This window comes from Falco biarmicus, chromosome 6 (genome assembly GCF_023638135.1).
Source record: "Falco biarmicus isolate bFalBia1 chromosome 6, bFalBia1.pri, whole genome shotgun sequence".
In the NCBI taxonomy this organism is placed as follows: domain Eukaryota; kingdom Metazoa; phylum Chordata; class Aves; order Falconiformes; family Falconidae; genus Falco; species Falco biarmicus.
This window is the reverse complement of record NC_079293.1, coordinates 7,341,154-7,368,583: the sequence shown is the minus strand read 5'-3', so window position 1 is coordinate 7,368,583 and position 27,430 is coordinate 7,341,154. Positions and strand designations below refer to the sequence as shown.

General features: G+C 43.5%; 4 protein-coding genes across 13 annotated transcripts in view; 2 read left to right on the top strand and 2 right to left on the bottom strand.

Annotated features, from left to right (window-relative positions):
- Positions 1-1,383, top strand: part of DOP1A (DOP1 leucine zipper like protein A) — a 68,146-nt gene extending 66,763 nt beyond the window's left edge. For all 9 annotated transcript variants that reach the window (XM_056343874.1, XM_056343875.1, XM_056343867.1 and 6 more), the window contains one exon: positions 790-1,383. In XM_056343874.1, coding sequence (XP_056199849.1) covers positions 790-1,095 — 306 coding nt within the window. In that variant the 3' untranslated portion in view covers positions 1,096-1,383. The remainder of the gene's footprint in view (positions 1-789) is intronic.
- PGM3 (phosphoglucomutase 3) lies at positions 1,375-14,197 on the bottom strand. Of its 2 annotated transcripts, none has more exons than XM_056343877.1 (13): positions 14,066-14,197; positions 11,795-12,000; positions 10,979-11,163; positions 10,388-10,455; positions 9,951-10,084; positions 9,598-9,793; positions 6,983-7,140; positions 5,924-6,007; positions 5,142-5,240; positions 4,688-4,804; positions 3,807-3,929; positions 2,818-2,991; positions 1,375-2,388 (listed from the first exon to the last, which is right to left on the bottom strand). In XM_056343877.1, exons 1-13 carry the CDS (start codon positions 14,163-14,165, stop codon positions 2,302-2,304), a joined length of 1,731 nt encoding a protein of 576 aa, XP_056199852.1. In that variant the 5' UTR covers positions 14,166-14,197; the 3' UTR covers positions 1,375-2,301. The 2 variants fall into 2 exon arrangements, with proteins under 2 accessions (XP_056199852.1, XP_056199854.1); XM_056343879.1 differs by lacking the exon at positions 14,066-14,197 and adding an exon at positions 12,261-12,283.
- Positions 14,130-17,553, top strand: RWDD2A (RWD domain containing 2A). The gene is made up of 2 exons (XM_056343880.1): positions 14,130-14,262; positions 16,027-17,553. The coding sequence occupies exons 1-2, from the start codon at positions 14,245-14,247 to the stop codon at positions 16,702-16,704; spliced, it is 696 nt and encodes a 231-aa protein (XP_056199855.1). The 5' UTR covers positions 14,130-14,244; the 3' UTR covers positions 16,705-17,553.
- Positions 17,554-19,836: 2,283 nt separating this feature from the next.
- The window catches only part of ME1 (malic enzyme 1), a 185,283-nt gene continuing 177,689 nt past the window's right edge, over positions 19,837-27,430 (bottom strand). Inside the window, exons 13-14 of the mRNA XM_056343876.1 lie at positions 22,432-22,530; positions 19,837-20,196 (exon numbers count right to left, since the gene is read on the bottom strand). Of these exons, the coding sequence (XP_056199851.1) occupies positions 20,038-20,196; positions 22,432-22,530 (258 nt within the window). The 3' untranslated portion in view covers positions 19,837-20,037. The remainder of the gene's footprint in view (positions 20,197-22,431; positions 22,531-27,430) is intronic.

Here is a 27,430-nt window from a genome sequence, read left to right as displayed (position 1 = left end):
AGGTATTTTTGTATGCAGATATTTAAGGCAATGCTAAACAGGGTTACAGCAGCGTACTAACACTGCCTGTGAGCATCTGGTGTGTGACTGCTGCCTTTGCTGGTGGGGTTCCTGAAATTCCCTTGTAATTCCCCCCGTGAAATGGAAGGTGTGTAACCAAAGTCTTCTGAGAGCATGCGATGAGTAACTGAACCATTTGTTCAGAGCCTCCATGTGTGTTATTTCTGATACTGAGAACAGCACTGATTTTGCTTTTCCTGAAAACTCTGAACTCTAGCTCCAAGGTGAAAATGCTTTGTGTCTATTGTCACTTCCTCTGGGGTTTACTGTCACTAGCGCTGGCAGTAGGGGGATGTGCAAGTATTATTGGGGACCAGCCTGCTTTGGAAAGCAGCTGAAGTAGCACACAACTTACCCAAGCACAGCTTGGGCTGTTGATGTTAGCCAGGGGGATGCTGCACCAGGGCAGCGCGGTGGGTGCCAGGACAGGGGGGGCTGCCTGCCTTAGGCGCAGCCCCGTGCTGAGGCAGTGGACTCGGGTGCCCGCTGCAGCTTTCCCGTTAGCGTCAGCCGACTGGCTGCAGCCTGTACTCTCCGCCGCTGCGAAGCGTGGCGAGGGGAGGAGCAGAGTCTGCTTCAAAAGCTGCCCTCCAGCATTACGTGTATTTTGTTGGTAGGACAAAGATTTTTGTAATCTAGAGAAATACTTTACGGGGCATTAGTCTTTTATTGTTACCTGTGCTGCTTCTGTTTTGTCCTGTATTAACTCCCATTTCTCTATATTTACAGAAAAACCCAGAGGAGGATAGCTCAGGGAAAACACTAAGTTGGGAACCAGGTCACTTGCTTTTAACCATCTACACTGTTCGCAGCATTGAGCAGCTTTTGCCTTTCTTCAATGTACTCAGCCAAGTTTTTAACAGCAAAGTCACAAGCAGATGTGTTGGACACTCAGGGAGCCCCGTCCTTTACCCCAACTGTTTTCCGAATAAGGACATAAAAATGGAGAACCTCAAGACCTTCTCCAGCAAAGCAAGACAAAAGATAGAAGAAATGGTCGAGAAGGATTTTCTTGAAGGTGTCATAAAAACATGAACCAAACTGGTACTACTCAGCTTATATGTAGTGTAACTATTTAAATGAAATACTGTATCTTTCCCAGTTGTATAGTATTCTTTTCTTACTTTGTATGTAACGAAATACTTAATGTTGTATTTAAGTTAAATATTTGTAAATAAGAGAAAAGTTCTGGAGGTGGCCTGAATCAAGTTTAAATATTGGTGGCTCATTGATTATGGTGCCTACTATTTAAAGTACATGTTTTGTTGTCCTGAGTTCTGTCTTTAAAAAATCCTAAAAAATACAAGGTGCACATTTTTTCAATTTGTTTCCAGTTTATTTTTGTCTTTTTTTTTTTTTTTTTTTAAATCCACTGAAACTTGTGCTTGTTTAGCAATCTGGAAAATGCCATTATGCCAGAAGTTAATACAGGACTACGATGACAAACATGTCTGTCAGAGGTAGGTACCCTGAACTGAAACATGCAGAAGAGGATACTTGAGTATTGAAAATGTTACATCCTGTTGGCCCAGCCCCTTCACACTTAAGGGGAGCAGTAAGGGCCACAGAAGACAAACTTGTCTTTGTCCCTTCCCTCTTAAAAGTGATTCTAAATACTATTGCTGTAAACTGCTTTCTAAGTGATACTTTGTTATTTGCAAATGCTGTTTTTCATTACATTGTTTCCCCCTTGAACGGAGGTGAACTGAGTCTGAGGACCAGTGACAGCCTCTGCCATATGCTGTTTGCCCACAGATGATGCGCGGCTGTGGGGAGGCAGGGATGATGTTTCTGTAGCAGTGCTGTGGCTGCTGTGAGCACAGTCACAACAGAGCTCGAGTCAAACACAGCTACAGCAAGTGTGCCGAGGGTGTGGGAGCGGGACTTCAGACACAACGTGACAATAACTTCTGAAATAAGTTGGGTGGAGGCAGAATTCCTTCCAGGCATGACCAGGTCAATGACTGTCAAGAAATTAGTCACCTCTAGGTCACTTCAGCTTCAGAAGTTAGACAAACTCGACAGAGGGAAGGAGCGTGGAAACATTTGGCACAAGAGCATCTCATTAAGAGGTAAGTGGCTAACAGAGGTAAAGAATAAACAGAGTAATATTCCACTCAGTTCTGATCAATCCTTGCTACTGTTGGGAAGCGTTGGGTATGTTCACATTAGCAAACAGTAAAGAAAGTAATATTAAAAAAGAAGTCAAGTTCTGAACTTTAACTGCAGTTGTATCATTTGTTATATAGGCTGGGGTGGTGCTCCTTTTCCACAAGCTAGGTGGTAAACAGCCAGGCTTACTTCATGGGCGAGGGCATCTGCGTTCTCCTGTGAAATATTAATAAAAGTTACACTGGTGTCAGCGTGAGAAGGTTCAAGCAAATATGTGATGTTAAGGCAAGTGTTCTGCAGATGCTGTGCTCCCTATATTGCTCTGTCATCCCGAGGTGTTTTGCCCAGGGAGGTGGTGGAATCACTGTTCCTGGAAGTTTAAAAAACACGCAGATGTGGTGCTTAGGGACATGGTTTAGTGGTAGATGTGGCAGTGTTAGGTTAATGGTTGGACTTGGTGCTCTCAAAGGTCTTTTTCAACCTAAATGATTCCATGATTCTATAACATCACTTAGTTTCCCAAATCTAGCCGCCTGTTAAGTGTGGTTAAATGTAAGCACACTTTCCCTCCATCACCCAGTGCTAAGCAGAAGATTGTTTAACATAAACAGATCTACTTAATAGGCATGTTGTTTAAGCGCTGACCTGTGTGTCCGCTTCAGCGTATATTCTAACTACATCTTCTGTTCCTGATGGACGGACAAATGCTCGTGATAGTTTGTACTTCTTTACAAGCGCATCAATTTTATCCTGTAGTCCTGGAGGTGTAACCGCACGCCTTTCTGCATCTGTTGTGTCAATAACTCGCCTGTCTGCAACCTGTAGCATCAGAAACAGCCAATTTATTTGCAACTGAGCTGTATCATGAGAGGAGAATGAAAAAGGTCACGGGTAAGACAGAACTTCAGGTTTTGATGTGTTGCACTGCCTAAATAAGAGCTCAGTTTGGGAGTTCCCTGCTCAACTTAAACACTTTGGGATCCCTGCTCAGCTACTGCTCTGTGTGTATTAACCAATCCCGGACAGGACGTGGCTGCTTGGTTTGGAAAAAGGGTCGGTTCTGAACATGCCACCTTGGTCAGCCTCTGAACTGAAGCCACAGCTGCTCCTAGGAGATCAGAAAGCTTAAACTCCTCTGGTTAATTTACTGCCCAGAGCTCCCTTACTCTGTCTAACAGAATGCTACCATGTGGGAGCCTGTTCTGCTCAAGCTCTTTGCCTAAATATTGGAGAAAATAAAGTAGTAAGAGCTTGAATATTCAAGTTACACAAAGTGGCACAGCAAGAAAAATCCAGTGGCCCAGCAGGCAGGGAAAAAATAGGATTTTTCTAATTTAAAAGTAAAGCAAGAGATAAGTTAAAATTTGAACAGTTCTGGTCAGGTTTTTCCATTTAACAAAGACAGCTGTTATTTCATCATTTGTATAAGTTGTATTTTGATTTTGGTCCAAGTGAGATTCTGGTCCCTTCTCAGGGTGGTTTTGGGGGTTGTTTGGCCTACTTCTGCCTTTTAATGGGGTGTTTCAGCTTTAAAATAAAGCTTTATCTTAGCTTTATCTTAGAAAGGCAAGAGATGGTCACAGCAGCACCCCAAGAGACTGCTGCAACCTGAGCCAGTGTGGTGTGTAACTCACCTCAATTTTGAGCAGCCGGTTTGGAAGGTCCGTGTAAAGAGCGTCCCACTGTTGCACAGTCAAACCTTTCAAAGCCAGGATTGCTTCGATAACCAGCATGTCTGAGATAGCATCACCAACTGTCTGTTAACGGGAAGGGAAAAGACAATGGAGCAGTCAACCGTGAAGAAACGAAGGCACGATTTGATCAGCAAGCTTCCAGATGAAGAAGGTGAAAATGCAGCCAGGCTGACTTCCCTCAGTCTGGGTAGCTGAGGGTGGCTGGCTTGTTTTGAGGGGTGGTGGTCGTTTGCTTTTACTTCCTTACCCCGCTGACCCTGTGGTACAGGGGAGAGCAGCGTAGGTGTACAGCTCTGCCAAGGGCAAGGGCTAGCTCTCACCTCTCTCAAGGAGGACTGGCACCTCACCTTTGTTCTGGGCTCAGGATGCTTAAAGCTAGCCCGTGAAGTATGATTTGGCACTGCCCCAGATGAATAACATCTGTGCAAAGACAGGGCGTCCCAGGGCTGCGTGGACACAGGCACTGGACCACCCCCATCCTCCCATACTGGGTAAGTCAGTGAAAAACATCAGGTGAAAGACTACTTGCTGTTGGATCGTGAACAAGTCACGTCCTGTAACTAGGTGCCCATACTATCTCAGTCCCTTCTCGGGTCCTGAAGCCAAAAGACTGCACCAGATAAAAGCATTCTGCATCTACTCATGAGAAAATATTATCTTTTTCTAAAGACGACTCTTTCTGCCCTTTTTTATCTTGACCCCCTCTATCGTGGCACCCTCCTTCCTGCTCCAGCAGTCCCTGGCAGTAGCCTGACAGGTACTCACAAACAGGGTTAGCCCCATGACTGCCAACTTAGTGATTTGTTTCTCTCAGTTTTTACCTGGTTAATCAGGTCAATCATGTTTTCAAGCACCTTTGCTGCTTCTCTTTTCTCATCATCTTTCTCTTCTTTTGCCAGTTCTCTTATATTAGTTTCAGCAGCTTTACTAAATAATATCTAGATTAAAAAAAAGGAGAGCTCGTCAAGATCAGCCCGCATCACAAACTGGGATACATGCAGCCATGAGAAAAAAAAAAAAATATTACTAATTAAGCCCAAATAACCATCATTAATGTCTCCTACCATGAATTCCCATCCCCACGTAAAACACAGAGAACAGGGTGGCGACACTATGATAAAGACAGAAAGGGGAAAAAAGTCTGTTCTCAAATAAGGAGAGAAAAGTCTTGCTTATAAATGTAAGCAGGGAGTGAAAAGACCTTCTTTCTCTAGGTAACCCAACAATTTTTTTGTACGTATTGGCTGCTGTTATGCATTACATGCTCATACTTACTGTACCGTGTCCGTTTGCCTCAAAATAAACCCCAACATCAAACTCCTGGGCCTTGTGATGCAAGTGTTTCACTCCTGTTTTGACACAGTGCACAGGTACCTGCAGCCCAAGGAGATGCAGAGAATGTACAGTGTTACAGGCTCTCCTCGCTGCACCCAGGCAGGCTGTTACAATCTAACCTGTGTTTCACAGCTACTGCCTCCCCAGAGCTAAAATTATCCACTGTTTCTGCAAACCCGATTACAAAAAGATGATTTAATTTATTCAAGTGGAAGTAAAGGTTGGTTTTTTAAAATAAAAAAACAAAACCTCAAACAAAGAAAAACCTAATTCATTTTACGGCTTCAAAGAGCATACTAGATTTTCTATCCAAACTGAAATAATACTTTAGCTCTATTTCCGTAGCAAACAACATTTAGCCTTGTTGCAGAAAATAAAACAACCAGTCTCGAGGTATCAAGGGACCTTTACCAACTCGCTTCGTTGCAAAGCCATAAAGTCCTCAACTTGTTCCAGAAGTTACAAGGGATTTTGTTTAGCTTTTGTCACACTTAAAAAAAAAAAAACAAAACTAGTAAAAGCAGATCAGAACTTCTTCAGCTTTGCTCTCTTGCATCTGCTCTACCACCAAGAATTTAGTCACTACTGCAGGTTTGAAAGAGTAATTTATTTTTGCCAAGTTTTAAGTTTTCCTAGCAACCGTATATTACAGTACCATTTATTTTTAAAGTAAACAACATTTGCAGAAAACTAACAGGAAAAAAAAAAAAAGTGGAGAATACCTTCAGTGTTTCCTCAAGGTAGCGTGTTGAACTACCATTGGCGTACGCTGTCTGTACCACTGCCATCCTTAAGGTCTGTCCCACCTGAGCAAACCAAGGTGCAAAGTGCTTTACTGTCCGCGAGGCACAGAGCCAGACAAGTAGGACAAATGGAAGGACAATCAAAATTATTAAACATATGTTCTCCAAACACTTAAAACTCCTGGGCATCAAAGGACGGCACCAGCTCACAAAGAACTTCTATATGTTTTATACAATACAAATTCTGTTCAAGTCTTTGTATAACATGTTTTTTGTGGCTGGTTTGAAGCAGCTCCCCAGGCTTAGGCTTTTTCAGACTTGGTAAGCTCAGTGCACTGGCCAGGCACGTGGCATTACGTGAGCAGCAAAATCAAAGCTTCCAGTGCAAAGCAAGCAAAGGCTGGTGGCAAGCACAAGTTTTCCTCACTGGCCAGCTTCTCTGCCACAGTGCAAGAAATGAGCTGGTCTCTAAGAAAACAAAACCAGGACACCTTGTCTTGGTTTAGTATCATAGACACCAAGCCTAAGAGGACTTCTGAAAAACAAAAGCTTTTTCTCTCTATCCCCTGTGGGGAAAGGATGCTATGCAGCCATTAGCGGTTTTGGAATGATGACACATAACCCCCTTGACTGTCACAACCAAGTTCTCATGCAAAAGAAATTCCCAACCTTTATAAATCTTTAGAGAAAGGGAGAGGAAAGGACTGCACCCAAAATTAATGGAAGATACAGAAACAAAGAGAATGGAATATCAATACTTTGTACACTGCAACGGGAGAAGTTCTCTCCCACCAAGAAAAAGTTCCAGGTTAAAATGTCAGTGCTCAGATTTTTATTTGGAGTGTGGAAGTCACACCCTTGTAAAAACAACATTTTTGGCCATACCAATGAGGTACAGGACTGATCTCTTTTTAAACTGGGTTCACTTCAGGTCGATGTAGAGAGACCGCATACGTACAAACTAACACAGCTTCCTTAAGGCTATTTTACACTTTACAGATTAAAGTGTCAGCATCCATTTCATACGTTAAGAGTTACCTTGACAAGAAGTTCTTTAAGGAAGATACTAATTAAAGTTGCTATTTTATCTCCATCCAATAGGTGAAAATGGCCAGCTGCATCCTTATAGTAATAAACAATTCTATCTGCATCGCCATCAAATGAGCAGCATCTCTCATTGGGCTTCATGTCTAGCCCTAGTGCACACAGTTACAAACACAAGTTATAGATAGCAAAAAACACAGAACGTTTAAATTAGTCCCAGTGTGGATCTCACGCAGAAATCGGCTCTGTGCAGTCACACACACAAAACTAATGCTCTGAAACAGACATTGCTTTTACTAAGACACTTGCAACAGGGAAACTGTATCGAATGGCAACTGAAAAGTACATATTCAGATCAAAAATATATGTACTAATATAAAAAATGCAGGTTCTCTAATCATGTATTATGCTACGCTTTCTCCCCAGCTGTCCCAGAACTACTGTGTCTAGTCACATCTCTAAATTTCGGAAATAAGCACTGAATGTCAGTTATGGCACAACAGTTAAACAAGTTAAACAACAGTTAAAAAGCCTGCAGCAGAATACCCTCCCCTTTTCTCACGCACCAAGCATACCAAGCCGCATACATCACCCACAGACCAAGCTGAATGGCTTTGCCCCTGCAGCGCAGCAGGGAAAGCCAGTCGCAGAGTGGTACCCAGGGGCCTGCCTGACGTGAGTGGCAGCTGGCTGACCTCGGTTGGACACCCTTACTGCTCCTCTGAGCGGGGCCATGGCACGCTGCACACCCCTGGGTCTGGAAGCAAACCATGCTGGGGCAGAGGAGGGCTCCAGAGCCATGGCACCTGCATTTCCTGGCACACAGCAGGTCCACTGCACACTCTCGGTGTAACACTACTACATACTTCACCCTCCAAGACACATGGGAATTAACTATTTTTCCCTTGCATCAAAAATGCTTTTCTTCAGGAAATATTTCAGGCATGTTTAATTTTATTCCATTCCCACTTGACAGACCTGCACCTCCTTTTCGCTTCCTTTCACACAGGAGACACATTTGCCTAATGCAAGACAAGCACGCACCCTCATGCCTGCAAAGCCACCACTGAAGTGCAATTACAACAGGAGGTGGCACATAAATCCCACCATCGAAAAAAACCAACTCCACTCCAAAGCAACCATCACCAGGATTTCTCAGAGCGGTACAAAAACCATAAAAGTGGATCTGTTGGCTATAAAATACTTCATATTTACTTAGCTTAATAATCGATTTATATAACAATGTAGGTAGCGCATAAGGAGTACCTGCCTCAAAAACATTCCAGGCTGAATGCCAATAAAGCGATAACTAGGAAGAAGTCACAATCTGACACAGCAATGCCACACAAAAATGAACTGCTCTTTTATTAAGGTACATCTGGCTTTTCTTTAAGATGTCAGACACGTTAACCTCAGAACCTGTTTCTCAGAGACTGCAGCTGACCATTCCCTAGGCTAATTTCAGATGCCACCAGGAACACAGCAGGGAGATCCAAAGGACACGCTGCACCCTGCAATCCCTTCTTGGAAAAAAAACATTTTATCACACAAGCAGACAAGGAAAACTGGCCCACCTTGCTGACACCTTGTCCTTCAGAGAACAGGAAACTACAACACAAAACTGGCCTGTGTCTTCTCCTGCGTGCCTACAGCGATAGAGGACAATACATCCCACTGCCATAGAGCTCCCCGAGCTAAAGCATGAGGTAATGGCAACTGCAACATTTAACAGGTCGAGACTCCCTATGACTTTAAACAGGAAGCTGTTGCCACTTAACACTTCAGAGAAATCAAATAATTTACTTCAGTGAATGATTAGGAAATCACGTTTTCTTTTCAGAGCATATCCCCGCACAGAAACGACCAAGGAGTCTCCCCTCAGTCCCAGTCTAAAACCAGGATCCAGATGTGACACAAGCACCCATCCCTGGCAGGGACTGCTGCTGTGCTGCTCCTCCCCTTTCTGCATTTCTCCAGCACGCAAAGCAGCGTGGCAAGAGGGAAACACCACCATAACTTGGTGTTCAGATTTGGCTAGCAGCTGCAACAGGCTGTCAAACAGAGAACCCTTTCAGCCTCAAATAACCTAATACCCAAACTAGCCTGCTCCCTCAGTTCAAGGATTTCCTTTTATGCACTTTGCAGGAAATTGGTTGAAATTATTTCCTTACTGGTTTATGTCAATCAGTCTGCTGGCACCAAGCTTAATTACACCAGCTCTTCCTCAGGAACCCAGGAAAGTGTCTGCAGCCCCAGCCCACAATGTAAATCCTTCTTGATAACACAAAGGGAAGTAAAATAAATAACAGTAAGCCAGTCTGGACTGATCTTTGGACACCACCAACTTAACATTCAGACTGGATTGTCGCACATACTTCAGCCAGTCAGAGCTACACCGTACTCCTCCAAACAATCTAGACTAACATAAACTAGCGATGCACCAAACCCAGCCGTATAATTCTCTCTTTCCGTTGCACAAGCAGAACCATTCATGCGGTCACTGAGTAATAAACAGAGAGCTCACCTTATCTGAAGGTGATATGCCATTGCTAGACCCTGCGCTTTCAGATCTGGAGAAGAGATAAAAGGATATAAAACTGGCTACGTACCTCTAGGCGGTTTCTGGTGAACTTTCACAAAATCTGCACCACACAAGTGATTGAGTTTCTCCTTGGTTCCATCGTTATATAAGTGAATTAGCACCTCCTTTGGAAAGTAGGGCTTCATTTCTGATAGTTTCAGGGCTCCTATTCCATTCGCACAGTCAATCTTCAGGTACCTCTGACTCTCTCCAGAGCTGGGAGACTTAGCACAAGGGAAGAAGGGAGCAAGTGAACTCATACCCTAGTGAAACCACACCTAGAGACATGCCGACTTTGAAACTTCAGACCCAAACAGGCTAACAAACAGAGGATACTCATTTTGTACATTTGCATGAAGATGACAACACCTTAGTATTCACCTGTTTTATCAGTTCCGTAAAAGCTTTGGATAGTTTTTCATAATAACCTTCCAGCGTTGCTCTCCCATACTGCCCTTGGGTATTCTGACAGCGGACCATGTAATGCAGCTGTGGTGTTGTGATCAGACCATAATCTAGCATAAAATGAAAGCCACAATATTCAGAAACAGAATACTGAATTAATTCCTCCTTAAAAGTTGTACAGTATTTGCTATTCTACAATAAACAGACAAATGCATGAAATTCTTCAACTTCTCTTATGAAAAGATGAACCCCCTCCCGTCCCCCACCTTGCATTAAAGCCATACAACTACCCTGAAAGATCATAACAAGCAAAAATGGAAATAGTGTCTGGGCTACTGCCATAAGTCTACATAACAGAATTACATTTACATAAAAACTTGAAATCGGACTAGAACTGAAGAACTTTAACATACCATGGTACTGACCGCCTAGAACGAAGATACCATCTATTACTGACTGTGCAAGTTTCTCACTGCTTGGCCTGGAAAACAACAAATACAACTGATAACCTTTGCATAAGACACTTCTGCATGGATTTGGGATGGAAGCACAATGTGGAAGACGACTCCACAAGCTTCCTGCCAGTAGACTTAGATTCAATATGAAGAAAACCATACCTTTTTTCTATTGTAGGTGCCTCCCAATAAAGAAGCTTGAAAGCCAACAGCCCAGAGAATTGCAAAGACAAGTAAACTGCTGAATATATGTGGATGTCACACACTATCCACAAAAAAACCCCAATCACCAACCCCACAATAAAGCATCCTGTTCAGAAACAGTGCTAGGAAGTTCTCATAACTATCAGGGAAGCTAATATAGGAACAGCACTGGAAGAAATTTATTTATTTCTATGATCATAAATTAACAGGTAGCAGACTAGGCATAAAAAAAAAAAAAAAAAGTGCATAATCTGCCTGCAGAAGGCTAAACATCCAAAAGTATGCATGAACAAAATGTTGGCACTTCCATACAAGCAGCATACCTCTACAGCATTTTGTAATTACCTGGTGTCTCTACCAATAAAAAGTGAAGCATCTTCGTGCTGGTTCACTGCTGCTTTTTGGCAGATCTCAGTCATTATTTTCTGTAATTCTCCCTCCTCTGCATTTGCTAGTTGTGTGGCATACTCTTCCCAGGAAGGGTGCAGCATTTCTCCAAGAGGATCAACCAGCTTTACACCATTATCTTCCTTAGAAGAAAAAAGAACACAAGGTAGTAAGCCTAAAAGTAGGAAACAGATGTTTCTAAGAGAGAAAGACAGCCAACACGTGGTTCAATCACATTTCTTCTTCAAACATGGAGCACTTCTGGGAAGCAATCACTTAGCTGTTTATTTAACCTCCAACAAGCCCAAAAAACTAACGTAAAGAGCACATTAAGTAACCAACACTTCCCCCCTTACAGTTTTGGTATGAAAATTCATTTGACATTAAAACAACATAAGGGGAATTTCTAATAACCTGGAACACTCCACAGTGATTTGTAATTTGTAATTTTGATTTGTAATTGCCGTGTCTCCTTACTTTTAAAACACACAGATTTTGCACAAAGATTCACCTCTTCTCAAGGGCACTCCTAGCTTGCCAACATGACAAATTGTCTACATTGCAGCATTTCCACAGGAGAGAAAAATATGCTTGTGTATACAGGGAAAAGTAACTTCAGACTTGCTGGAGATGGTATTTACGGGGAGCAGGCTAAACATATCCTTTAAGCAGGTCCAAGTGCCTTCAAGGTCTGGTCTCTCAGTACCGTGAAGAGCTTCGATTCCACCGGACTGATCGCATCTACTTTCTTTTTAAAGAAAAGGTTGTTCTTACCTCAGGATTGTGAGATGCTGTAACCATGATGCCAATAGTAGATACCACAGCCTTAGACCGGAGGACGGCCAGCAAGCCCATGCGGAACATGACGTGATCAAGCTGTTCGGCCCTGGCACGAAATCCAGCGGTGCCATAATGAAGAGTAAGTCCGGCGGGTTTAGGATGTAATGCTGAGTATTTTTTAAGGGCTTCAGCATCCATTTCTAGAGAAGGAAGTAACACAGATGCGAGTGAGAAGACCTCAGGTCATTATAATTAGTTTCATATTTCGCACTTTAATTTTTAAGTCCACAGAGATCTTAAAACCATTCCTATCAAACCCCCGGTGGGAATGCAAGGGGGGGGCGATCCATGAAGGAGCCCCTACATGCCCAGCACAGCACTCGATAAACAAAGCCCCACCAGATTTCACCAGATCACGAAGGGATGACGTGATCCAGGTGAGGAGAGCCACGGTTCTCACCCGGCCGGACCCAGGGATCCTAACAAAGTTATCGCACGGGGCTAGCCACTCGCACCGCACGTTAGCCACCCAACGACCCAGCCACGACGCCGGATATTAACTGTTGAGCTCAAAAGCAGCTTGCCCTGCTTCTCGGAGCCCTTGCAGCCGCAGGAAAACCCCAGCGGCGTCACCCGGATGCTTCACTCGGGCGGCGGCTCTGCTAAGGCGCTGCACGGACCCAGGGCGCTGCCAGCGCCACGGCTCCACCCCGCGCCGGGCACCCGAGGGGCCGGCAGCCGCCGGGCCGGGCCGGGCCGGGGAGGGACACCCCTAGCGCACGAGCGGCTCCAGCAGCCGCCTCCCTGCGCGGCTGAGGACCGCGGCGCCCGCGCAGCACCGCCCCCCGGGCCCACCGTGCGGGACCGGAGCCCCGACGGACCCCGACGGACCCCGACGGACCCCGACGGACCCCGACGGACCCCGACGGACCCCGACGGACCCCGACGGACCCCGACCCCGGGCGGGGCCGCCCGCGCTCACCCGCCGCCGCGCGCGCCCCTTCCGCCACGGCCGCGGCCACGCCCTCAGGCCGCGCCCGCCCAATGGCAGCGCGCTGGGCGGGGACGCGCCGCGCCCACTCGTGCGCTGGAGCCGGAGCCGGGGCGGCGGCCGCGGGCCCGGCCGTACGGCAGCGTAGCCCCCAGGCGGAGTCCGGAGCTAAGGCGAGGACCGGGCGTGTTCGAGAGCCTGTCGGTGACGGGCTCAGCTCCCGGTGACACCGAGTCTTGCACAATGTCACACACGGGACAGCCCGCCGGGGCTGCCCGCGCACACCAGCGTGGCGCCTCCTGCTGACCGGCTCGGCACGGCGCTGCCGTGTCCGTGGGGCACCGGGCGGTGCCACCCGCCGCGGGGTGCCAGCAGGGCCCGACGTTGTTTTATTCCTCGCCTCAGTGGCGCTTCCGAGCTCCCCGAGGCCGCCCGCCCGCCCGCGCCAGGCCCCGCAGCGGGCGCCGTGCTTCCCGCCAGGCGCTCGGGAGGGGCTGCGCCGAGGGAGCTGAGCTCGGGCGGGAGCCTCAGGCCGGGCCTCGGCCCGCCGGGGTTTACAACGGAGCGGGCGATCGGCGGAGAGCTGCCCGTACCCGCGCCGGCCGCCGCCCTCCGCCTCGGGCGAGTGGCCGCCTGGCCCCGCCGCACCGAGCGCGCGTGCGCGTCCCGTCCCCCCCCCCCGCGGCTCGCGCAGCGGCCGTTCGGCGGCGGTCGATGGTGACGCGCCGCTCCCTCGCCTCAGCGGGCCCCGCCGGGCGGGGTGGGGGTGCGCGGCGCGAACAGCCGTACCGGTTCCGCTCCGCTCCGCCCCGGCAGCCCGCGCGGCCCCGGCCGGGCTGCTGACGCGCATGCGCGGGCGGCGCTGGCGGGCGGCGCCGCGTCCCCCGCCCCGGGAGAGCCGTGTGCTCGTTCCGGCTCCCAACGGCCTCGGGGCTCGCCCCCGGCGCCCGGCCGTCCCTCCCGCAGCCTGGCCGTGGAGCGCGGCCGTGAGGGGCTGACGCGTGAGCGCTCCGTACTCGGCCGAGCCTGGTCAGATTCCGCCCTCAGAACTCGGGGCCGCTCCCGGCGGAGGGACCGGCTGCCGGCGAGCCGCGACACCCCGCGTGGGACCAGGCCGCGGGCGGCAGGTGTGTATGGAGGGCGCGGCGGCGGAGGTCACGGTGAAAGAATGCCTGGAGCTCCAGCTGCTGGAGGTGGAAATGCTCCTTTCGATGTTTCCCCAAAAAGGTGAAATAGATCTGGACGAGGGTGCGGTGTCTGGCGTGCGGCGCTACCTGAGACACGCTGAAGGAGCTCTGCCCCCGCAGCTCCGGTATTCGGTCGCGGTTGATGTAGGGGAGGCAAAGGTGAGACCTTCCGCGTACATGTGCTCATGTATGTTTTCGTTACGGCTTGTGCGCACACTTAAAAACTCTGCCCCAAAAAAAGGAAGAAACCACCAAATTTCTGTTGGATGTTTCAAAAGCTGACAGTAACAAAAAAGTCTTAGTTTTTGTTATTTATTTATTATTTACATATCTGGCCTGTCTTGGGACAAGAAGGGCTCATAGAGTTGCAGATAGCAATAGACAACTGGCATCAGTGGCACACAACATCCACAAGCACTTGGCTAGGGTTCTGCTTACGTGAGGGTTGTTAGTTTACTAGCTTACAAAGATGTGTTACAAAGGCAGTGCTCCCTGCATGAGAATACGTACGCTGGACTTAACGTTAATCTAGCAAAACTGTCTTATTAATTCTCCCTTCCAGCCCATGCCACGTGTACTAACATTCATTGATCTGTATCTGAAATACAGTACTGTAAAAATAGCTTCAAATGGCAGAATACTATTAAGAAGAGTCACACAAACACTGAAACAAAATCAGCCTATGAATGGGGAAACAAAACATACAGTATAAGGACTTGCAGTAGTTTATCTGATTGAAGAAAAGGTTATATGTGACCGCTACGTGATGTTAAGTACCTTGTGCAGAGAACATGGGTCTGCGTGTATAGTAATGCAGTGACTGAAAACTGAGAACAAACTCAACCTAGAAGCCATTTTCTTCAGAATAAGGATAATTAAGCATTACAGCAATTTACTGGGTAACAAGGTGGCCTCATGATTATTTGGAAACTGAGGTATAAGCTTAGGTATCTTCCTAAAATGCAATCTTTCACCAGCCTTCAGAGAAGTTTTATGAACTGTGCAGGATAGGCTTATGCAGGAAGAACTTTTTTTTTTTTTTTTTTTCCCATGTCGCTTTGTCAAGGAAGTTGGAAACATCATTAGTCATTTCACAATTAACTTCTTTCTGCAGGACTAATCATATGACTGTATATTGTAGTGAACGTCCCCTAATGGTATACAGGAGCCTCAAGCACTGAGGACACATGAATCCTCTCCTGCTGTTGGACCAGAGGCAGGGTTCCATTTCCAAAGAACTGTTTGGTGTTCTTTGGAAAAGGTGCTCCATTTGAAAACACTGTAGGAATAATCAAGAGAAATTCAACAGCCCAGGATTTATAGGAGATTACGATAGATAATCTAGAGGTTTCCCTCACCTAAAATGCACATAAATCCTTTTTTCCCCTCTAATCCTGAGAATGCTTCCTCTGTTAGGGTGAATGCTTGCTTAAAATAATAATAATACTGCATAGAATCATAGAATGGTTTGAGTTGGAAGGGACCTTAAAGATCATCTAGTTCCAACCCCCTGCCATGTGCCTCTGTATACAGTATATAATCATATACGCAATCATAAACACTGTTTCATATAACTCCTGGCCTTGTTTTCCTGGGGTGGATCCAGCAACTGTGCCAAATTCATTGATCAGATGTGCATTTGGCAAGAGACAAGGCTCTCTAAAGCCACTTGCCCCTTGACTCCGGCAAACTCTTAGTTTATCGCTGTAGCAACACGGAGCACTTACTGATAACACACACTAGAAATATCCCTGGAAGGTAACTGCATACCTTCTTTGAAGCCACAGAGCTATTTCTAACAGCAGAAGAGAACAACCTTGATAACATTAGCCATGCTGGGAAAAGTTAGAGCACAGTGCAGCAAAAGAAAAGGAGCAGACAAAAGAATGAGTTATGGGGACAGAAGGAAAGTGGAAGTAGTTCTAGTCTTCAGGATGTTGCAGTCTTAATTACATCTCATTATTTGCCTTTGACATCCAAGAAAAATCTACCATGTCTTTCAGTAGTTGCAGAATTCATTTTCTTTCTGTGTGTCTCCTGTTCTTAAGGTAAAAGTGGATTTGCAAGTACAGCTGCCTCATATGTATCCACATGTAGCTCCTCAGCTTTTTGCAAGATCAGACGCACTGCACAGACAGCAACAGTCGCAGCTCAACACTCGTCTCGCTTCTCACATCAGCTCTTTGGATTCAGGTGAGCTGCATATATATGAAGCTGTGCAATGGGTTAAAGACAACAGCCTGCCTTACCTGGAAAACAGTAAGATCTCTTCTGAAAGCGCTTCAAAAGAAGTCGTAGTTAAAGGAACATTGCATCGCATGTGGATCTACAGCCATCATATATATAGGCAGGAACTGAGGAAAAAGATTTTTGACTGTGCAAAGACGTTAAATCTGACAGGCTTCTGCCTAACAGGGAAACCTGGCGTCATCTGTGTGGAGGGGCTCCAGGAAAACTGTGAAGAGTTCTGGCGTGTTATTAGGTATCCCAACTGGAAGCATATTTCGTGCAAGCATGTGGAGAATATAGAAACAGAGGGAAGCATTGATAATCTTCGTCTCTTTCATGCTTTTGAAGACCTACAGTTTCAGGCACATGGTGATTATGGCCTGAGGAATGACTATCACATGGATCTTGGCCAGTTCTTAGAATTCCTGAAACAACATCAGAGCGGACACATTTTTCAGATTTTATTCGGTGTCGAAGGCAAACTTTCAGACAAGTAAGAAACTGTGTAAGGAGTTTTGGACAGCAGGAGGTGATGCTAACATTGAAATATTGCGCCTTATAGCTACTGTGAAAAGGGAAACTGTTTAACATGTGAGAAGAAAAGTTCAAGTAGTTAATCTTAGCTTCTGTTCTGAATTGCCACATTTTTGAGAGATATTTACTTTCTGAGACCCTAAAATTGGCATTTGTCACTATGAGCCACAGCTCCAAGTGCTTGCAAGGTGATAAACATCCCACACATATGCTGAATTACACACTTCTGTCTCCTTACCTGTTCCGTGCTGTGCAGTAAGTTAACTTCTGCGTACAGCTGTGGGATACCAAAGTGGCTGCAGTCACAGATTAACATGGTTTCCAATACAGAAGCACACCCAGCTCGGGGAAATCTCACTGCTACATTCATGCAGTGTCTTTTACTGCTTCACAAAGCATCTGCTCTCACTTCATTCAAGTAATCCATGAAATGCAAAGGCTTGTGTCCAACCACAGGGCCAAGCTTTGCTTTTAAATAAAGGGTGGGGGGAAACAGAAAGAAGTCCACGTCACCGCATCCCTTGCATGCTTTGGGTAAATTCTATCACCAATACCACCATTTTCACAGTCCTCTTTCCTGTGATCTGATTATGGTTTGGTTATGTTAATAGTAGTTTTTCAGCTGCTCAGCTCATGGAATTTTATATTTACATTGTTAGGCCAAACACCTTGGAAATGAAAACGTGTAGGATGAGACAAAGTTTAGTGTTTCCTCTGTTTTCCCCCTACATTACAAAAGGAAATATATGTACAATATAGGAAAATGAAAATATAGATACATTATGCATTAAATAAAAATACACATAACTTTACCAATCTTTCCTGTGTCAAATTAATACCAAGAGACAATTTTCTAGCAACCTGTAACAGGAAATTATGTTAATGGCTCACTAGGCAGTGCTTTTCTACAGGGCAGTACGCTGGGTGTGTATTTAGATAGTGAATTGCAATTCAGTCTTCCAATCTAGAATGGATTATCATATTTAAATGTCACCAGTGTAATACGTAGATGAAGAATGCTACTGAGAAGTCCCCAGTAGCTTACTGCCTTCCACTTCGTCACTGAGCACCATAATGTGAAAACTGCTAGTGAGCAATAAAAGCAGACTTACTGTTGAGCTGTTCACATCTAAAACCCAGGCTATTTTGACAGCAGCTATTTCAAGACCGTATTTCAGTACACTCAGGTAACAACTACAAAAATAACAGGTATTACTCTATTTCAAGTAACACACAAGGAAATGTTTGAATACTTTTCCCATAATAGCGATATATTGAAATACAGAGGATGGCAGTTTGTCTGGTTGCTCAGTGATGAGGAATATATGCTCCTTCGCTGTGGTAGGTGTCTTGTTTGTATGATCACAATTTTGGCCAAAAGCACAGTAAAGCACAGGTTCCCGTTACACAGTGAGGGAGCAAGTGCCTCTCCTCTTTGTGAATTCAGGACCTGTGGTCTGCAGCTCTGGCAGAGCTGAGGGGCTGGACAAACAGTTAATTTTTTGGTTTTGCAGAGGTAATCACTATAGCATGATAAATGAAAATGTTCAAGTACACTTTGTTTCCAGAACTGTCCAGAAAGTATATTCACATTTTTCTGGGAGTGATAATTCTGTGACAACTGATAATCCTTTTTGTTTTGGTTTGGTTTTTTTGAACGTTGATGTATGAGCACAGATTCTACACAATCATGACTCAAACACAGTAAAATAATTTGCGTTCAGTCCTGTGGAGAAGTTGCCAAATAATAAACTTCTTCCTTTCAAGTGGCAAAACAAACTGGCTTAGAAGTAGGCCTTATCCGTAAGATTTCAACCAGAAGGAAACTGGAAGGGCAACAGTAGCATAGGTCAGAAGTTCTGTGCAGGAGAACAGTCAAACACTTGGGAGTTAGAGCTGTCTAAAGCTTTATTCTGAGCACAAGGTTTGTTCATTTTTTCTAAAGGAGGAAAACGCTGATAGTACCATCCAATCATGTATCCTCCTAAGGAAAACCACAGACTCATGACTTGTGTTTCTGGAAATGTTAATTATGAATCCAGAATAGTGCAGGTCATGAGTAGTATCCCTGGATGCTTCCGGTGAGGTTTGCAGAGGTAATCACTTTTTTTGTAGAAGAATAAGGGTCACTGTCGGGCATCACTGTTGATAACTGGTTGACAGATGAGAAAGGGTAAAAGAAGTTAGAATGTATCTTGAGTTGAAATTAGTGTGTAAATGAGCATAGTCAGCATGCTGAATTATTAATGAAGTTGTAAAAACTGAAGAATTGCTGAAGAAATTGAGGTAACCAGATCATTCAAATAGTAGTAAGGGAGATAGATAATAAATATTGAAGAATTAATAAAATGTGTTTTCTCCCCCCATAATGATGGACACTCTTCCTCATAACAATTAGTCATTTAGGAGACCTTAGCTGGGTGATTCAGGAGTTCTTTTTCAAAACTTTATCACATATGATGTGTTTCTAAAAATACATTGGTCTCGATACTACCGGAATTAATTTGGTTTAATACGTAAAAAACCTACCACTAGCCAGATAACTGATGTTTGTAAAAAAATACTTGGTCAAAAAGAAGCCTATTCCTAGCATTTTGGTGCGCCCTTGTGAAGAACACAGAGTCCAAGCACTTCCACGAACTTCGGGCCAAACAATTGCAGCATATCGGAACAGCAGTTATCTTGGTGGGGGAATGAAATCTCTGATCGTCACAGGACTTTAGCTTAGATAAGTAGTGTAAAAATATTCTAATTAGACGTAAACAAAAGGTTCTGCAGGTTCAGTTCTTGTTAGAAAATTTTCATTACTCCACACAGGAGTGACCAATAAGGCTTTTCTTTGGAGGAAAATGTTCTAACTTTACTGTTGTTTACAATTTTGTCGTTTTTTTTAAAAATCATTGCTTGACGATTTATGCAAATTACATTGTGACCTGTAATGGATTAAACAGTCATCACATGCATTTCTTAATTTTCCATGGTACCATTTGTCTACTTAAATTCTCATTGACAAAACTCAAGATAATGACCACTTACTTCAGTAACAAAGGGTAGGATAATCTCACTTAAAATATCCATCAACCAAACAACACAAATCTATTTCTCAGATTAGTTTTTATTTTCTGGTGTATAATTATTATGATTTCTTGATCTGAGTTACTAACCAAATATTACAATTTAGAAAAAGTTTTCTGCATCTTAAAAAATTAGCTATTCTTAGGCTTCCTAGGCAGAAGTGTTCTGAACATTTTAATGCTTTTTAACTACTGATGGTTTGTTTCTTCTTCATTAAATATTTACAGTTTCACTTTCATGGCTTCTTCAGGCCAGGTGTAGGAGTCAGCTACAAAGCTGCTGTAATCGGTACTGTAAACCTGAGAGCGAATGAAGGCTTCTAGGTCCTTGGGCTGAGGGTAGGTGGAGGCCGTGTTATTCCTGTAGGCTTCTTCTGCGATCTAGAAGAATTAGATTAAAATCCTAATTACTACTGATAACTTTTTGAGTGCATTTAACAGGATTTTAAATGCCGTTTTAAGTTTTTAATGCTGTAAAAAAGGAATTAGTTACAAAGCAAGGTAAGACTTCAACTTCTCTGGTGCTGACACCTATATTCCCACTGGATCCGGGCTAGTATACAGTGAGTAAGACTAGGAACAGGATGATGTTTGCGTTTAAAGTGAGTCTGACTCATGCTAGTTTTGAACAGAATTAATGTCCTTGCTGTTACAAATACAGTGCTCCTCCTTGTCCAGTAATATCTGGGCTTTTGTTGTGCAGCAGTAGATAAAATATTCCACAAAACCCAAGCACTGAGATACAATTTCTGCTTTTCCATTATCAGGTTTCCCTGCTTTACCATCTCCATCCAAAGCCCTGTAAGAGAAGTGTGATTTGTTCAAAGGCTCCATGCTCCCTGCATATTAGTTTATTATTTGCTGTAGTTTGATAATATATTTCTTAAAGGTAAACTCATGAGAAAAAAATTAGTCCTACACTGTGCACAGGTTTCATTCTAGAAATGGTTGAGGGAGGAAATAAGAATATTTGCTTGCTTTCTCCTCACCCAGACCATGCCACACTGCATCAATTATGCGTTGTATAATTGCACATACACAATGTATAATAAGCACAAGTATAGCTGCAACAAAAATGAAGTTTAGAAGGGGTTGGAGCGCACTCAACGCATCAAAGTAGCCTCTCACATCTGAAGAACACCTGCTTGAGAAATGAGTATCTTTAGACTGGACAGTCATCTGTGAAACAAAAGAAGTTTGACAGGCTTGTTTTATGCAGCAGCACTCTTTGGAAAGATCTGCTTCAAACTGTATTTGTCAAACAGACAAATGCTCCTACTTTTGAATAAAAGGAAGACAATCTCCTTACTGATGTCTTCAGTTCTCTTTAAAATGTCAATGGTTTAGCTTGGTGAGAAGCTGAGACCTCAGATTAATGTATTTAGACTTCCTTTCTAGGATTAATCTGAAGCCCAACCTGATTTGACTGAGAAGCGCTTCAGGTGTTTATGGAAGAGTTTATCTTCAGGTCTGTATGCATAATCATCACGGTTGAATAAGGTGTGAATTTATACCCCGCATTTGGTTTTCAAAAAAATTTTGACCATATTCCTCCCCTGGAAAAGGCAGAGGCCATCTCTGAACCTCTTGTGCTATATGAGCCAGAATAGGTATTTGCAGGAATAGAATTTCAACAGAGATCGGGCAGAAAGAATCGTTTGGTAACATTTTTCCTTTTTTTGTATTTGCCAGATTTGTATTATGTCAAACACGCGGGCAGTTTGATTTTGCCTAAGGAATCTAGGTAACACTTTGGCATCTACAGAATGGAATTATTACTTGACTTGGAAGACAGGAATTCTGAAAAGGATTTACTTTTTTTCCTAATATACGGAATAATTAAACCAGGGAAACTGTTTCATGCATGAGGGCTCCTCGTTCTTCTTTCAAAAGAATATGCAGTAAGTGGAATTATTCACAGTAAGGTGACCAAAAGAGAAAACAATAATTGGAGCAAGAAAGGTCATAGAAGACCAGCAAAATAACCCCCTAAAATGCTGGGGAAAAAAAACCCCTAAAAATCAGAACAAGGGGAGAACTGGGATAAATTTATTATTTGAAAGCTTCCTTTTCTCTGCAGGGCAGCAAAATTTCTTGGGAAATTGCAGGTTTAGGTCAGTTACTGAAAAATCCATCTGCATCAGCTCTGTATTTGCCAGTAAAGACCAACCAACCGACCAACCTCTGACCCAAACTTGAGCCATAAACAAACAGCATCCCCCGCAGTTAGTTATTTTGATAGGGCAGAGTAAGGATGGGACAAAAGGGAATAGTGCCTGGACACAGGGTAACGTTTACTCTCTTGACAGGCAACTGATAATTATGAAGAGCCAAAAGCCTTCAGCTGTGCAGCTCGCGGGACCGTAAGCCTGGGGACTTGGTCCTACCTGGTGGACAGGACAGTTGGGGCTCTACAGACACAAACACTCCCTATAGTTCAGTATCTTTCCTTCTTGTTTTTGGATTACATTTACATTTTATGAATTTAAATTTCATTTTGAAAGCGCTACTTCTCCAAGACTGATTGACGTAAACCAACTTCAACTTCTGTAAAGGTTTTAGTTGATCAAATCAAACGCTCAATTACGTAGAGAGCATGGGAAGAAAATTACTCACCCTCACAGCAATTTTCAGTGACACGTGCTGAATAGTGACTAACGGAGGGTACAGACGACCTTCCTGTAAATTCTCCTCTGAAACTTGCTGAGCTATTACCTAGAAATAAAGAAGACATGCTTAACTTGAAATGCAGGTGCAGCTGTAACTTTATTAGACAGTGAACTCGCCTTAAGCAAAGAAATTGCTCTGCTTTGGCAATTCACACAGATACTGCTTAATCCACATAGGCAGCGTTTTTTACAACCACTCTTATCATTAGGAGTAGCTAAACAAGAGCTAGAAATTTAGGGAGTTATGCCCTTTTCTCAGACAGTTAAGACTTACTCAAGTCTTGAATAAATCCATGACACACATAAACTAGCAAATAGTTCACTGTGAGAAATAAAATCCAGCCATCAATTGTAGTTGGGTCAAAGACTTCTAAAATTAAAGAATCACTGGTTATGCTGAGAGTTGTCAAGTCATCCTGTGCAGAGAACAGAGCTGAAACCCTTCAGCGTAAAATGCTTCGAATAAAATTACTGGTGGCTGAGTAGGTTTGTGGCGTGTCCAGCTCACACATCTAGCCTGTATGAGATTGTAAAAGTAAGTATGGTCAACCGCAGAACAAAGTAAAATAAAATAAAGATTATCCAGGGTCTTTCAAAGCCCTGCTGATCACTGCAGTCAAGATTTAGAAACAGGAGGTCTAATGTTAAATTCTGGCTTGCTGGGACAGAAAAAAACATGTTGGTAGAAAATGCCTGTCCGCTGTACTTGAAGGCCACAGTGGGTCTGTCATCTCAACCATATCAAGTAACTGAAGAAGAAACTATTTTGCTCTCTGCTTGAGTTTTCACCATGCTGACCAGGGGAAACAAGGAACGATACAGAAGTTCTGATGCACGTCTGAGAGGAGCATCTCCTCTGTGGCTTGAATATTTTTGCTTGCTCTTCCTAGCAAGATTGGAAATGTTTTGTTGTCATTTCCAGCAATGAACAGACCAGGAAGGCATAGCAAGCTGGAGAAGTTGGTTTTTACTGTTTACTCATTGGCCATATGAAAAGCCTTCTATTACCATGAGGTGTGAGGAGATTCTCCGCAGAGTGAGGATAGACACTGCTTGCACTGTCTGTTACGGGCTTATTTCATGAGCTTCCTCTATTCCTGCAACAGGCACCTTTTAAGAAGCAAAGGGTCCCGGGGACGCCTTTGGGTCTAATGATATTTCTGCTGTCATTAGCTAAAATCTGTTTGTCATTTGGGGATCTGAAATAGAAAACAGCCTTTCACGGTCATCCAGGTTGGAATTCACTGAGCCTGAGAATCAGCTGATGCCAGTTCGCTAACTTGTGTTCTACTTTGTAATCTCTTCGGTGGACTCAAAAGTTTTTGTTTCTTTAACTGCCCACCTTTGTACCTTCTAGGGAGCTGCTAGTTAGAACCAAATCTAAATATCTTCTAAGCAAACTAAGCACAAAATTAATTTATTAAAAGTGGTCTGACCTTATGCAGTTTCTAATAGCTACCATCACTAACATTCTTTACTACATTTATCAAAACAAATTATTAAAAAACGTTAAGAGAGATTTGCCTCAGCAGAATCCAAATTTCTATTTTCTCTATCTTGCTTTAGGACAGAAAGGAAATTACTCTGGGGAGGGGAGGTCAGCTGCCCTTTGAATAGCTGGGAACATGCAATGGTCACAAGGAAAGGAGGTTCTTTGTACAGTGCAAGCTCGTACTTGTTAAGTCTGTTACAGTTTATAAGCAGTTTCCATGGATATTTAGTACATTAGGCTTGCTCCTGGGGTGTATCCTTCCATCTAGTTTTATCTGAAAGGAAACCAGTCCCCCTCTCCCCACAAGACCATGCCACACTGTGGACCAAGGTGGACTATGTAGGGACACCAGGGAGATGTGCTCCGGAAGACCATTCTGACGCAAAATAGAAGAGTGATGTAGAGGCACCCTTAATGTTCCAGTCAGGAGAAATGATACATCTTTGTGCAATTACAGCTTAGATAACAGAAGGTTAGAACCAAATCATGGACTGATCCAGGAGTGGACACTACCGCGTGATGTGACCTGTAGGGGTGCTCCGTGGATGGAAGGAAAACTCGGGTCTGGTTAGCATCTGGTGGAGGCAGGTATGAGCCATTAAGAGGTTCTGAAAACACCAGGAAGTCCAGCAAACACTGTGAAATGAAATTGTTAACAAGGCTCGAAGAGAAAGCAAGAAGTGCTCTTTTGAGGGAACATACTAGGAAGATACGTGAAATGGAGCACAAACTGCTTCCTGTTGCATGTGTGAAATAGGACTTGCATACGTTACGTGCAGACGACTAGGACTGCATCAGAAGAGATGCCTGGCTATCATCAACTCGCCCCCTTTCTAGCAGAACTAGGTAAATAGGGTGAATTAAAGAGAAAACACCGTAGTAACTCCAGGTTCAAAGAGAACCAGCGTTCTCTTCTGCAATCTACCCAGCACACTGGTAGGTGTAGCAAGTTTTCCCATGCAGAGTGGGAATGCTAACAAGAGCAACAAGAGATTACACTCCTGTTGAGCATAAGAAGTAAAGGAAAAATACTTGTTTACATTTTAATCTGCTGTTGAGAAATACAACAGAGGCAAAAACACACTAGGGGGAGCTACGGCAATGTAAAATCTGTTTTTTCTTTCCATAATAGCAACTAGGTTATTTAAAAACGATATGCAGCCCTTTGATAAAACATTATGTACATCTGAACGTGTAAAAGAGGAGCTTACAACATGAGATTTCTGCTGTTAACAGTTTAATGGGGCTCTGAAGGAAAGATAAAATCTTAAGAAATCAACAGCAAGCAAGTTGCTGTTAGCGTAATGCATCACTGAAACAAAAAGGTTTAGGAGTAGAGTATTTTACATTTTGTGGTGGGGTTGATAGAAAGCAAGCCACCAAACGTTTTGGTAGTGCTCGAAGTCGGAAAGGGAGCAATCTTAACTATATAGATGCCATGATATTCCTTCTGACATATCCTATGACAGCTTTAAAAACTATGCAAAAACACAGAAACAAGCATTTTCAAAGAGAACGACACCTTCTTCACGTGATCTCTGAAAAATATTCCTTGAGAACATCAGTTCAGTGGCAGGGGAAAAACAATTAATCAAGATTTGTAATTATTAAGAAAATAAGAGGCAATACAGAAAATAAAATTATATTAATGTATAAATCTACAAAGTAACACTGCTTTGAACAGTGTGCATTTTTGCTCCACCTGCTTCAAACAAGAATGGGATAGAATCATGAGGGGTATAAAGAATAACAAGGATGATCAAAAGGTTATTTTTTCTACAAGGAGATAAAATATAATAAAATGGACTTGGGAGGAAAAAAAAAAAAAAGACGACAAATAAAATACAAAAGGCAACTGAAGGTGAACGTTTGAACATTTCTTATGGCACTATAGGGAACCCAAATCATCAGAGAGTAGAAAATCATAAGAGAAAGTTTCTTTTTGCACAGAACTCATAATTAAATTGTGACGCTAATTGCCAATAGATGTTCAAATGTATAAACATGTTTAAAAAGCCACTAGGCTCGTTTATGAAAGAGAAATCCATACAGGGATAAAACTTCCAGTGCAGAAAGGCCATATAGTACAGGCTGCCAGCAGCTGAGAAGCCATTTCAGCAGAAGGATCACTCTGTATTTTCCCCCTTATTTATCCTCTTTTCCTCACTTCTGCTACTGATTGCTTTCACGGGAAGATACTGAGCTGTTTGGATCTTAGGTCCAACCCGGTATGGCTATTTTTATGTTTTAAATTTTAATTAAGCTTTTAATAGAAAAATTATCTAAGTCTTATTGCAGAACCTAAACGAAAGGCAGCCAAGACAGGAGAAATGCCATAAAGCAAATCGGGGCATCTTGGCTTTTGGAGGATGTATTCTCTGTAATGAAAAGATTTAACAGGATTATTTCTGGATTAATTTAACTGTAGGTCACACATGCCAAAAATATTTCATTATTTCATAATTCTCTGTCCCTTTTGTTGTGTTTGTTAGGACTTAGAAGAATAGGTAATGTCCCTTGTCATCACAGAGCAATCGCCTACAATTAAGAGGTATTACAGCCCACGGTACCTTAGATTTATCGTCCAAAATCGAAGTTACATTCTATTTTACTTGGCAGGAAGAAAAGAACACTGAAATTAGAATTTATTGTAGTTACAGTATGTTATTTGTGACTTTTATCAGATTTAACAGGAGAGGTGAAGTGGCAAAGCAAGAAGACAGGAGGTGCAGGCATGCAGCCTGGGCTGCTTAATTTTTATACTTTCTTTTTTCAGGTAAGATACCACTACAGTCTGAGAAGGTCCCTCTGTCTAAAATGCATGTTTTGGGGCTTTAAATTTTGCAGCATCTTGAGTGCTTCCATCTCAAATGGAGAATACTAACCACTATTCTAAAACCCACATGAAACTATTTTGATTTTATCCTTCCATTAAAATAGCCAGGGAAACAAAACAAACGGCACTTTTGCTTTTGCTTTGTACTGTAATTTCAGCTAAGGGCTTACACAGCCCTTCCAGCCTTCACACCCCTGACACCTCTTCTGGCAAAGACTTCTCTGAAATCCATCAGTTGTCATCTTGCTTGGTAAGTGGCTGTAGCTCACCCAAGCCCCAGTCACACACTGCCTCCTCTCACACAAGCAAGGAGACCAGATGTGAATGCTCTTAGCTCCAGCCGTAAGGCAAGTAGCTATCCACTGAACTTGCTGCCAATAGAGAGCTTCTATGCAAGAAAAAAAAAATAATACATTTTTACGTGTCAAACATTTCTAGGGATTTTACTAGAGGGAGGCAATTGTGTAGCAAAGCCTTTACCAAAAAACAGAAGAGTCAGGAGAGAACCTCTACCTCAAGAGAGAATTTAAAAGCTTCCCTGCAAATTCTGATACCATTTTACTTCCCTGACTGTTAAGTTTCTCTGTTCAGTTAAATTTCTTTGTTCAGAACAGATTT